Source organism: Coregonus clupeaformis, chromosome 2, assembly GCF_020615455.1.
Source record: "Coregonus clupeaformis isolate EN_2021a chromosome 2, ASM2061545v1, whole genome shotgun sequence".
Lineage (NCBI taxonomy): Eukaryota > Metazoa > Chordata > Actinopteri > Salmoniformes > Salmonidae > Coregonus > Coregonus clupeaformis.
In genome coordinates this window covers 12,906,524-12,919,139 of record NC_059193.1, presented here as the reverse complement: position 1 = coordinate 12,919,139, position 12,616 = coordinate 12,906,524, and the positions used below count along the sequence as shown (strand labels likewise).

The 12,616-nt window shown below is 52.7% G+C and overlaps 1 protein-coding gene across 3 annotated transcripts in view; it reads right to left on the bottom strand.

Moving 5' to 3' along the window:
* Positions 1-12,616, bottom strand: part of LOC121587436 (catenin alpha-1) — a 215,167-nt gene that overhangs the window by 17,990 nt on the left and 184,561 nt on the right. For all 3 annotated transcript variants that reach the window (XM_041904344.2, XM_041904326.2, XM_041904336.2), the window contains exon 17: positions 5,547-5,652. In XM_041904344.2, coding sequence (XP_041760278.2) covers positions 5,547-5,652 — 106 coding nt within the window. The remainder of the gene's footprint in view (positions 1-5,546; positions 5,653-12,616) is intronic.

The following is a 12,616-nucleotide window of genomic DNA, read 5'->3' as shown; positions in this document are numbered from 1 at the left end:
TTCAACCCTAATTGAGGTAGAGAGGGATATGTGTTTTCATACACACATACAGTGTCTGGGGTGGAGGGATAGATGGAGGAGACATGGGGGTGGAGGAGACATGGGGGTGGAGGAGACATGGGGGTGGAGGAGACATGGGGGTGGAGGGATAGATGGAGGAGACATGGGGGTGGAGGAGACATGGGGGTGGAGGAGACATGGGGGTGGAGGAGACATGGGGGTGGAGGGATAGATGGAGGAGACATGGGGGTGGAGGAGACATGGGGGTGGAGGAGAGGGGGATAGAGGAGACATGGGGGTGGAGGAGAGGGGGATAGAGGAGACATGGGAGTAGAGGAGAGGGGGATAGAGGAGACATGGGGGTGGAGGAGACATGGGGGATAGAGGAGACATGGGGGGTGGAGGAGAGGGGGATAGAGGAGACATGGGGGTGGAGGAGACATGGGGTGGAGGAGAGGGGGATAGAGGAGACATGGGGGTGGAGGAGACATGGGGTGGAGGAGAGGGGGATAGAGGAGACATGGGGGTGGAGGAGACATGGGGGATAGAGGAGACATGGGGGTGGAGGAGACATGGGGGTGGAGGAGACATGGGGGTGGAGGAGAGGGGATAGAGGAGACATGGGGGTGGAGGAGACATGGGGGGTGGAGGAGAGGGGGATAGAGGAGACATGGGGGGTGGAGGAGACATGGGGGGTGGAGGAGAGGGGGATAGAGGAGACATGGGGGTGGAGGAGACATGGGGTGGAGGAGACATGGGGGATAGAGGAGACATGGGGGTGGAGGAGACATGGGGGATAGAGGAGACATGGGGTGGAGGAGACATGGGGGTGGAGGAGACATGGGAGTGGAGGAGACATGGGGGTGGAGGAGACATGGGGTGGAGGAGAGGGGGATAGAGGAGACATGGGGGTGGAGGAGACATGGGGGTGGAGGAGAGGGGGATAGAGGAGACATGGGGGTGGAGGAGACATGGGGGTGGAGGAGAGGGGGATAGAGGAGACATGGGGGTGGAGGAGACATGGGGGTGGAGGAGAGGGGGATAGAGGAGACATGGGGGTGGAGGAGACATGGGGGATAGAGGAGACATGGGGGTGGAGGAGACATGGGGGTGGAGGAGACATGGGAGTGGAGGAGACATGGGGGTGGAGGAGAGGGGGATAGAGGAGACATGGGGGTGGAGGAGAGGGGGATAGAGGAGACATGGGGGTGGAGGAGACATGGGGGGTGGAGGAGAGGGGGATAGAGGAGACATGGGGGGTGGAGGAGAGGGGGATAGAGGAGACATGGGAGTGGAGGAGACATGGGGGTGGAGGAGACATGGGGGTGGAGGAGACATGGGGGTGGAGGAGACATGGGGTGGAGGAGACATGGGGGATGGAGGAGAGGGGGATAGAGGAGACATGGGAGTGGAGGAGAGGGGGATAGAGGAGACATGGGGTGGAGGAGAGGGGGATAGAGGAGACATGGGGGTGGAGGAGAGGGGGATAGAGGAGACATGGGGGTGGAGGAGACATGGGGGTGGAGGAGAGGGGGCTGGAGGAGACATGGGGGTGGAGGAGACATGGGGGTGGAGGAGACATGGGGTGGAGGAGACATGGGGGTGGAGGAGACATGGGGGTGGAGGAGAGGGGGATGGAGGAGACATGGGGGTGGAGGAGACATGGGGGTGGAGGAGACATGGGGTGGAGGAGACATGGGGGTGGAGGAGACATGGGGTGGAGGAGACATGGGGTGGAGGAGACATGGGGGTGGAGGAGACATGGGGATAGAGGAGACATGGGGATAGAGGAGACATGGGGATAGAGGAGACATGGGGGTGGAGGAGACATGGGGTGGAGGAGACATGGGGGTGGAGGAGACATGGGGGTGGAGGAGACATGGGGGTGGAGGAGACATGGGGGTGGAGGAGACATGGGGTGGAGGAGACATGGGGTGGAGGAGACATGGGGTGGAGGAGACATGGGGGATAGAGGAGACATGGGGATAGAGGAGAGGGGGATAGAGGAGACATGGGGGCTGGAGGAGAGGGGGATAGAGGAGACATGGGGGTGGAGGAGAGGGGGATAGAGGAGACATGGGGTGGAGGAGAGGGGGATAGAGGAGACATGGGGTGGAGGAGACATGGGGGTTGGAGGAGAGGGGGATGGAGGAGACATGGGGGGTGGAGGAGAGGGGGATAGAGGAGACATGGGGGGTGGAGGAGAGGGGGATAGAGGAGACATGGGGGGTGGAGGAGAGGGGGATAGAGAGACATGGGGGTGGAGGAGACATGGGGTGGAGGAGAGGGGGATGGAGGAGACATGGGGTGGAGGAGAGGGGGATAGAGGAGTGTGGGGGTGGAGGAGAGGGGGATAGAGGAGACATGGGGGTGGAGGAGAGGGGGATAGAGGAGACATGGGGGTGGAGGAGACATGGGGGTGGAGGAGACATGGGGGGTGGAGGAGAGGGGGATGGAGGAGACATGGGGTGGAGGAGACATGGGGGTGGAGGAGACATGGGGTGGAGGAGACATGGGGTGGAGGAGAGGGGGGATAGAGGAGAGGGGGATAGAGGAGAGGGGGATAGAGGAGACATGGGGGTGGAGGAGACATGGGGGTGGAGGAGACATGGGGGTGGAGGAGAGGGGGATGGAGGAGACATGGGGTGGAGGAGACATGGGGGTGGAGGAGACATGGGGTGGAGGAGACATGGGGTGGAGGAGAGGGGGATAGAGGAGAGGGGGATAGAGGAGACATGGGGGTGGAGGAGACATGGGGGTGGAGGAGACATGGGGTGGAGGAGACATGGGGGGTGGAGGAGAGGGGGATAGAGGAGACATGGGGGTGGAGGAGACTGGGGGTGGAGGAGACATGGGGTGGAGGAGAGGGGATAGAGGAGACATGGGGGATAGAGGAGACATGGGGGTGGAGGAGACATGGGGGTGGAGGAGACATGGGGTGGAGGAGACATGGGGTGGAGGAGAGGGGGATAGAGGAGACATGGGGGTGGAGGAGAGGGGGGATAGAGGAGACATGGGGTGGAGGAGAGGGGATAGAGGAGACATGGGAGTGGAGGAGACATGGGGGTGGAGGAGACATGGGGGTGGAGGAGACATGGGGGTGGAGGAGACATGGGGGATAGAGGAGACATGGGGGATAGAGGAGACATGGGGGTGGAGGAGACATGGGGGTGGAGGAGACATGGGAGTGGAGGAGACATGGGGGTGGAGGAGACATGGGGGTGGAGGAGAGGGGGATAGAGGAGACATGGGGGTGGAGGAGAGGGGGATAGAGGAGACATGGGGGTGGAGGAGACATGGGGGTGGAGGAGAGGGGGATAGAGGAGACATGGGGGTGGAGGAGAGGGGGATAGAGGAGACATGGGAGTGGAGGAGACATGGGGGTGGAGGAGACATGGGGTGGAGGAGACATGGGGGTGGAGGAGAGGGGGATAGAGGAGACATGGGAGTGGAGGAGAGGGGGATAGAGGAGACATGGGGTGGAGGAGAGGGGGATAGAGGAGACATGGGGTGGAGGAGAGGGGGATAGAGGAGACATGGGGGTGGAGGAGACATGGGGGTGGAGGAGAGGGGGATGGAGGAGACATGGGGGGTGGAGGAGACATGGGGGGTGGAGGAGACATGGGGTGGAGGAGACATGGGGGTGGAGGAGACATGGAGGTGGAGGAGAGGGGGGATGGAGGAGACATGGGGGTGGAGGAGACATGGGGGTGGAGGAGACATGGGGTGGAGGAGACATGGGGGTGGAGGAGACATGGGGTGGAGGAGACATGGGGTGGAGGAGACATGGGGGTGGAGGAGACATGGGGATAGAGGAGACATGGGGATAGAGGAGACATGGGGGGTGGAGGAGACATGGGGTGGAGGAGACATGGGGGTGGAGGAGACATGGGGGTGGAGGAGACATGGGGGGTGGAGGAGACATGGGGTGGAGGAGACATGGGGTGGAGGAGACATGGGGTGGAGGAGACATGGGGGATAGAGGAGACATGGGGATAGAGGAGAGGGGGATAGAGGAGACATGGGGTGGAGGAGAGGGGGATAGAGGAGACATGGGGTGGAGGAGACATGGGGGTGGAGGAGAGGGGGATGGAGGAGACATGGGGGGTGGAGGAGAGGGGGGATAGAGGAGACATGGGGGTGGAGGAGAGGGGATAGAGGAGACATGGGGGGTGGAGGAGAGGGGGATAGAGGAGACATGGGGTGGAGGAGACATGGGGTGGAGGAGAGGGGGATGGAGGAGACATGGGGTGGAGGAGAGGGGGATAGAGGAGTGTGGGGGTGGAGGAGAGGGGGATAGAGGAGACATGGGGGGTGGAGGAGAGGGGGATAGAGGAGACATGGGGGTGGAGGAGACATGGGGGTGGAGGAGACATGGGGGTGGAGGAGAGGGGGATGGAGGAGACATGGGGTGGAGGAGACATGGGGGTGGAGGAGACATGGGGTGGAGGAGACATGGGGTGGAGGAGAGGGGGATAGAGGAGAGGGGATAGAGGAGAGGGGGATAGAGGAGACATGGGGTGGAGGAGACATGGGGGTGGAGGAGACATGGGGTGGAGGAGACATGGGGTGGAGGAGAGGGGGATAGAGGAGAGGGGATAGAGGAGACATGGGGGTGGAGGAGACATGGGGGTGGAGGAGACATGGGGTGGAGGAGACATGGGGATAGAGGAGACATGGGGGTGGAGGAGACATGGGGGTGGAGGAGACTGGGGGTGGAGGAGACATGGGGTGGAGGAGAGGGGATAGAGGAGACATGGGGGATAGAGGAGACATGGGGGTGGAGGAGACATGGGGGGTGGAGGAGACATGGGGTGGAGGAGACATGGGGTGGAGGAGAGGGGGATAGAGGAGACATGGGGGTGGAGGAGACATGGGGGGTGGAGGAGAGGGGGATAGAGGAGACATGGGGTGGAGGAGAGGGGGATAGAGGAGACATGGGAGTGGAGGAGACATGGGGTGGAGGAGACATGGGGGTGGAGGAGAGGGGGATAGAGGAGACATGGGGTGGAGGAGAGGGGGATAGAGGAGACATGGGGTGGAGGAGAGGGGGATAGAGGAGACATGGGAGTGGAGGAGAGGGGGATAGAGGAGACGAGGGGGATAGAGGAGAGGGGGATAGAGGAGACATGGGGATAGAGGAGACATGGGGATAGAGGAGACATGGGGGTGGAGGAGACATGGGGATAGAGGAGACATGGGGGTGGAGGAGACATGGGGGATAGAGGAGTGTGGGGGTGGAGGAGACATGGGGGTGGAGGAGACATGGGGGTGGAGGAGAGGGGATAGAGGAGACATGGGGGGTGGAGGAGACATGGGGGATAGAGGAGACATGGGGGTGGAGGAGAGGGGGATAGAGGAGACATGGGGTGGAGGAGAGGGGGATAGAGGAGACATGGGAGTGGAGGAGACATGGGGGTAGAGGAGACATGGGGGTGGAGGAGAGGGGGATAGAGGAGACATGGGGGTGGAGGAGAGGGGGATAGAGGGTGATATAGAAAGAGATTGCGAGAGATAGGCGAGATAGGTATCATTGTGTAACTTACCTGGTCTGCGATGGTGCGGCCCAGTTTGTCCATCCTGGATCCAGCCTCAGCAATCTTCTTAGCAGCACTGATGACATCAGAGGTATTCTTCAACGGACCTTTACCCCTGGGAACACAGGACACACATCAGTGGCGGTCAGTGCCGTTTCAGATGAGGGTTTAGGCTACTACATGATACCCACATGTTCCCTGTACCCATCATGACGTTGCTACAAGCTAGCCTACGAATGGAAGTTTACAACGTAGGTGCACACAGGTCGAGCAAATGTGGAGTAATCAAGGTGACAGAAAGTGACACGTTCAGTACCGCCTTACACACACTTTCCCTGAGTCTAGCTGATCTAGCCTGTAATCATTAGTCTAACAGTTTCAAATGAGAGTTTCTATTGGACAAATTCAGGTATGTTTATCCCCGTTTTGCTTAATTTGCTTCCGTTTAAGAAACATTAACAGGATCGGCAGAATGAATACACCCCTGATCACACGCAAACACAGTTCACTCGCATCTACGCGCTCTCCTCCTATCACCTTTTCCCTTCGCTTGTGGACTTCAGTGCACAACACATCAAAAAAAAAAAAAACGTTCCAAGCCAAACCTTCATATCATGACCGCTAACCGCTACAACACACAGACTACATCGGTCACCTCCTAGTCAACATAGCTACTAGAACTAACGCGTTAGTAAACCTGCTACAATCATGCAGTACAGTCAGCAAGCAGTTTATCAGTTACACCGGCGGGCTCCGGTGGCAATAAATTAATAAAACCTCAAGTTTACCTTGACTTTCAGTGTTGGATAGCCATAACTAGCTAGCTAACATAGTATCCCTCTCTGTTGTAGCCGGGTGTTTGAGTAGGATAAACTAGTTCTGATAAGGTTGGAGCAGGTCCTCCGGAAGTTGTCATAATTACAGTGTAAGTCTATGGAAGGGGGTCAATGTACCCAGGAGGACAGAGGCTAGCTATTGTCTTTCTCTCTCTCTTTGAGATAGCGGAGTCACTCACCACCTTCCGGAGACACTTGAAACCCCACCTCTTTAAGGAATACCTGGCATAGGATAAAGTAATCCTTCTACCCCCCCCTTACCCCACCCAAATATATATATATATATATATATATATATTGTAAAGTGGTTATCCCACTGGCTATAAGGTGAATGCACCAATTTGTAAGTCACTCTGGATAAGAGCGTCTGCTAAATGACATAAATGTAAATGTTTGAGTCAACTATTCAACACATTTCATGCACTGCAGGGCTACCTAGCTGTAGCTTATGCTTTCAGCACTAGATTCATTCTCTGATCCTTTGATTGGGTGGACAACATGTCAGTTCATGCTGCAAGAGCTCTGATAGGTTGGAGGACATCCTCCGGAAGTTGTCATAATTACTGTGTAAGTCTATGGAAGGGGGTGAGAACCATGAGCCTCCTAGGTTTTGTATTGATGTCAAAGTACCCAGAGGAGGACGAAAACTATCTGTCCTTCGGCTACACCATGGTGCTACCCTACAGAGTGCTGTTGAGGCTACTGTAGACCTTCATTGCAAAACAGTGTGTTTTAATCAATTATTTATTATATTATATTATTATTATTATTTAGTGACGTGAATATATTTAATATAGTTTTAACTAAAAAAGGATCACTATTTTTATGAAATTGACTGAGTATGGTCCTCCCCTTCCTCCTCTGAGGAGCCTCCACTAACATACACCCCTTTCATACAGCGACTCCATCCATACACTCCTCTTCAACACACCTTCCATCCATACACTCCTCTTCAACACACCTTCCATCCATACACTCCTCTTCAACACACCCTCCATCCATACACTCCTCTTCAACACACCTTCCATCCATACACTCCTCTTCAACACACCTTCCATCCATACACTCCTCTTCAACACACCTTCCATCCATACACTCCTCTTCAACACACCTTCCATCCATACACTCCTCTTCAACACACCTTCTATCCATACACTCCTCTTCAACACACCTTCCATCCATACACTCCTCTTCAACACACCTTCCATCCATACACTCCTCTTCAACACACCTTCCATCCATACACTCCTCTTCAACACACCTTCCATCCATACACTCCTCTTCAACACACCTTCTATCCATACACTCCTCTTCAACACACCTTCCATCCATACACTCCTCTTCAACACACCTTCCATCCATACACTCCTCTTCAACACACCTTCCATCCATACACTCCTCTTTCTTCAACACACCTTTGCTCCTGGGAACCAACGATCCACACACACAGATCTGATTCAGTCCATCTAGCCCTCATCCAATACTCAACAGCCTCTCATCACGTGGTCTCCGTTTCTGAACGATAGAGGTTTCCTCTCTGACAGATGGTATGGATGTGTGTTATGGTATACACACACACACACACACAGAGTCCCCCCGGCGACAGTGATTTGATCATTAGAGGTCACGTGTTTCATACCTTCACTCTAGAGGCCCACCACAACACATTGGCAGCTAGCCGTACCATCCACTCCTCCCCCTCCTACACAGTCCAATAGAAAATACCCTAATCACCGTATGAAGCCCCAATGGAACCCTTTGCCCTATAGTGTGCACTACATTTTGAGCAGGGCTCAAAGGACTCTGGTCAAAAGTAGTACACTACGAAATAGGGTGCCATTTGGGACGCAGGTTCCTGTACTGACTAGTGCCTGTTAAAGCTGGATTTAAATTGATCCCACTCCTTTAGCCTGTTAAAGCTGGATTTAAATTGATCCCACTCCTTTAGCCTGTTAAAGCTGGATTTAAATTGATCCCACACCTTTAGCCTGTTAAAGCTGGGTTTAAATTGATCCCACTCCTTTAGCCTGTTAAAGCTGGATTTAAATTGATCCCACTCCTTTAGCCTGTTAAAGCTGGATTTAAATTGATCCCACACCTTTAGCCTGTTAAAGCTGGATTTAAATTGATCCCACTCCTTTAGCCTGTTCAGACGGTTAACTCTTAAATATAATCAAAAATGTAATCCACATAATACCCTGAAGTAATTATTTATCATGAGGGCTATAAACAACTAGTACTGATGCATACTCCAAGAAAGGTTCAAATCTCACCTTTCTAGTAAAAATGTGTTATAAATTGCTGAAGTGTAGTCACTTTTGAGGACACAAGCTCAAGTACACAGGACAAATATGACAATATGAAATATTTTATGATGTATTTCCCTATTCAACAAAAATATGAATAAGGCCTGAAATGACTTACTATAAGATTGAATCTTCCTTATAACTGTAAAATACATATTTGTATATTTAGTGTTAGAGAGAAAATGTGCACATTTTCTCCATCTAAACATCCGCCCCCCATCGCCGTGAACATCTCTCAGAGCTCTAGCCTGGCTTCCTGAACTCGTTAGGAACTCATCTTTCATCTCATATTAATATTGTCCATCTACGACAAACAAAAAGTGTTTTTTTTTGGTTTAAAATCTATTAATTATTTTAGATTATTGGCTATAAATAGATCTCTGAATGTGCTACAGAGACGAAACCCCTATCTCCTGCTGCGTTATGATGTAAAGATAACAAGCATATGTGGTGTTCGTGGTTGTGATGTTGAGCTCAGCCAAGAGTTGATGGACAGTCGGAAGAGCGAATGAAATGGTAGGAGGGACATCCCAGCTTCAGGTGATGTCTGATTTCACATCCTGGTTCGCTGAGGCAGAAGATACGTACTCCTGTGTCTGATTTCACATCCTGGTTCGCTGAGGCAGAAGATACGTACTCCTGTGTCTGATTTCACATCCTGGTTCGCTGAGGCAGAAGATACGTACTCCTGTGTCTGATTTCACATCCTGGTTCACAGAGGCAGAAGATACGTACTCCTGTGTCTGATTTCACATCCTGGTTCGCTGAGGCAGAAGATACGTACTCCTGTGTCTGTCAGTGTCAGGGCTACCATTCAATGCAAGCCATTTCCATCTACAGTGTCCACAGATGGATTTACAGTGAGGGAAAAACGTTTTTGATCCCCTGCTGATTTTGTACGTTTGCCCACTGACAAAGACATGATCAGTCTATAATTTTAATGGTAGGTTTATTTGAACAGTGAGAGACAGAATAACAACAACAAAATCCAGAAAAACGCATGTCAAAAATGTTATAAATTGATTTTCATTTTAATGAGGGAAATAAGTATTTGACCCCTCTGCAAAACATGACTTAGAACTTGGTGGCAAAACCCATGTTGGCAATCACAGAGGTCAGACGTTTCTTGTAGTTGGCCACCAGGTTTGCACACATCTAAGGAGGGATTTTGTCCCACTCCTCTTTGCAGATCTTCTCCAAGTCATTAAGGTTTCGAGGCTGACGTTTGGCAACTCGAACCTTCAGCTCCCTCCACAGATTTTCTATGGGATTAAGGTCTGGAGACTGGCTAGGCCACTCCAGGACCTTAATGTGCTTCTTCTTGAGCCACTCCTTCGTTGCCTTGGCCGTGTGTTTTGGGTCATTGTCATGCTGGAATACCCATCCACGACCCATTTTCAATGCCCTGGCTGAGGGAAGGAGGTTCTCACCCAAGATTTGACGGTACATGGCCCTGTCCATCGTCCCTTTGATGCGGTGAAGTTGTCCTGTCCCCTTAGCAGAAAAACACCCCCAAAGCATAATGTTTCCACCTCCATGTTTGACGGTGGGGATGGTGTTCTTGGGGTCATAGGCAGCATTCCTCCTCCTCCAAACACGGCGAGTTGAGTTGATGCCAAAGAGCTCCATTATGGTCTCATCTGACCACAACACTTTCACCCAGTTCTCCTCTGAATCATTCAGATGTTCATTGGCAAACTTCAGACGGGCCTGTATATGTGCTTTCTTGAGCAGGTGGACCTTGCGGGCGCTGCAGGATTTCAGTTCTTCACGGCATAGTGTGTTACCAATTTTGTCTTGGTGACTATGGTCCCAGCTGCCTTGAGATCATTGACAAGATCCTCCCGTGTAGTTCTGGGCTGATTCCTCACCATTCTCATGATCATTGCAACTCCATGAGGTGAGATCTTGCATGGAGCCCCAGGCCGAGGGAGACTGACAGTTATTTTGCGTTTCTTCCATTTGCGAATAATCGCACCAACTGTTGTCACCTTCACACCAAGCTGCTTGGCGATGGTCTTGTAGCCAATTCCAGCCTTGTATAGGTCTACAATCTTGTCCCTGACATCCTTGGAGAGCTCTTTGGTGTTGGCCATGGTGGAGAGTTTGGAATCTGATTGATTGATTGCTTCTGTGGACAGGTTTCTTTTATACAGGTAGCAAGCTGAGATTAGGAGCACTTCCTTTAAGAGTGTGCTCCTAATCTCAGCTTGTTACCTGTATAAAAGACACCTGGGAGCCAGAAATCTTTCTGATTGAGAGGGGGTCAAATACTTATTTCCCTCATTAAAATGCAAATCAATTTATAACATTTTTGACATGCGGTTTTCTGGATTTTTTTGTTGTTATGCTGTCTCTCACTGTTCAAATAAACCTACCATTAAAATTATAGACTGATAATTTATTTGTCAGTGGGCAAACGTACAAAATCAGCAGGGGATCAAATACTTTTTTCCCTCACTGTATAAGCAGAAATGTCGGTAAGAACCGGTACTAGAACCACACTGGTCCCCTAAAAAGGAGACTTTACATCAAAGTTAACATTGTTAAAGCTGGATTCAAATTGATCCCCCACCTTTGGCCCGTTCAGACTGTTAGCCTGTTAACACTTAAAGCTGGATTCAAATTGATCCCACACCTTCAGCCTGTTCAGACTGTTAGCCTGTTCAGACTGTTAGCCTGTTCAGACTGTTAGCCTGTTGGCCTGTTCAGACTGTTGGCCTGTTCAGACTGTTGGCCTGTTCAGACTGTTGGCCTGTTCAGACTGTTGGCCTGTTCAGACTGTTGGCCTGTTCAGACTGTTGGCCTGTTCAGACTGTTAGCCTGTTCAGACTGTTAGCCTGTTCAGACTGTTAGCCTGTTAGCCTGTTCAGACTGTTAGCCTGTTCAGACTGTTAGCCTGTTAGCCTGTTCAGACTGTTAGCCTGTTAGCCTGTTAGCCCGTTTCCTGGTGGCCTTTTAGCTGCCGACCTAGCCTGGATGACTGTCATTTATTAAAAACCTGAGTGAGATGTGAGGGAGGGAGTTATGGCTCCATGATGCCTACATGACGTGTCCAGGCTGAACCAATTCAGATGGTCAGAGAACAAACAAAAAAGTATCCCTTCTGCTGTCTCGTACACTTCTGGAAAGAGGGTGGGACGTAGAGAAGGGTGGATAGAGATGGACGGAGGAGGGACAGACCGAGAGGGTGGGACATAGAGAAGGGTGGAGAGAGAGATGGAGGGGGAGAGACAGACAGGGTGGGACGTAGAGAAGGAGAGGGTGGGACATAGAGAAGGGTGGAGAGAGAGATGGAGGGGGAGGGACAGACAGGGTGGGACGTAGAGAAGGAGGGGGAGGGACAGACCGAGAGGGTGGGACGTAGAGAAGGGTGGATAGAGAGATGGAGGGGGAGGGACAGACCGAGAGGGTGGGACGTAGAGAAGGGTGGAGAGAGAGATGGAGGGGGAGGGACAGACAGGGTGGGATAGGGGGCAGTGCCAGTCCTGTTCAGCTAATAGCTCTGACCTAGACATAACCCACTACAACCCCCCAACACACACAGGCTGACGCAACATACACCCCGTCCCCCAACAAGCACACAGGTCGACCCAGCCAAACCCCCCAGCCTGCTCCACAGTCCTCTCTGCCAGTTTGGTGTCCCCGCTAGGGACTCGAGTCACAACCTGGATTCAAAGCTGCTCTCTCCAGGCTACAAACCCTCCCATCCCATCCAACTCTCCCACAACAGATGGAATGTTGTGTTCTCCCTGCCTCCCTTCCTCTCCTCCCGTCTCTCCCTCTTCACAGTCTTGAAGCTCTCGCTATCTCTCTACCGTCTCTCCTCCCTACCTCTGTGACTGATGTGAAGGGAGGGATAGAGGGAGCGAAGCAGAGTCCTGGTGGAGGGATGTAGCCAAGTATCACGCTACATACTGGGCTGGGGACCCCCCTC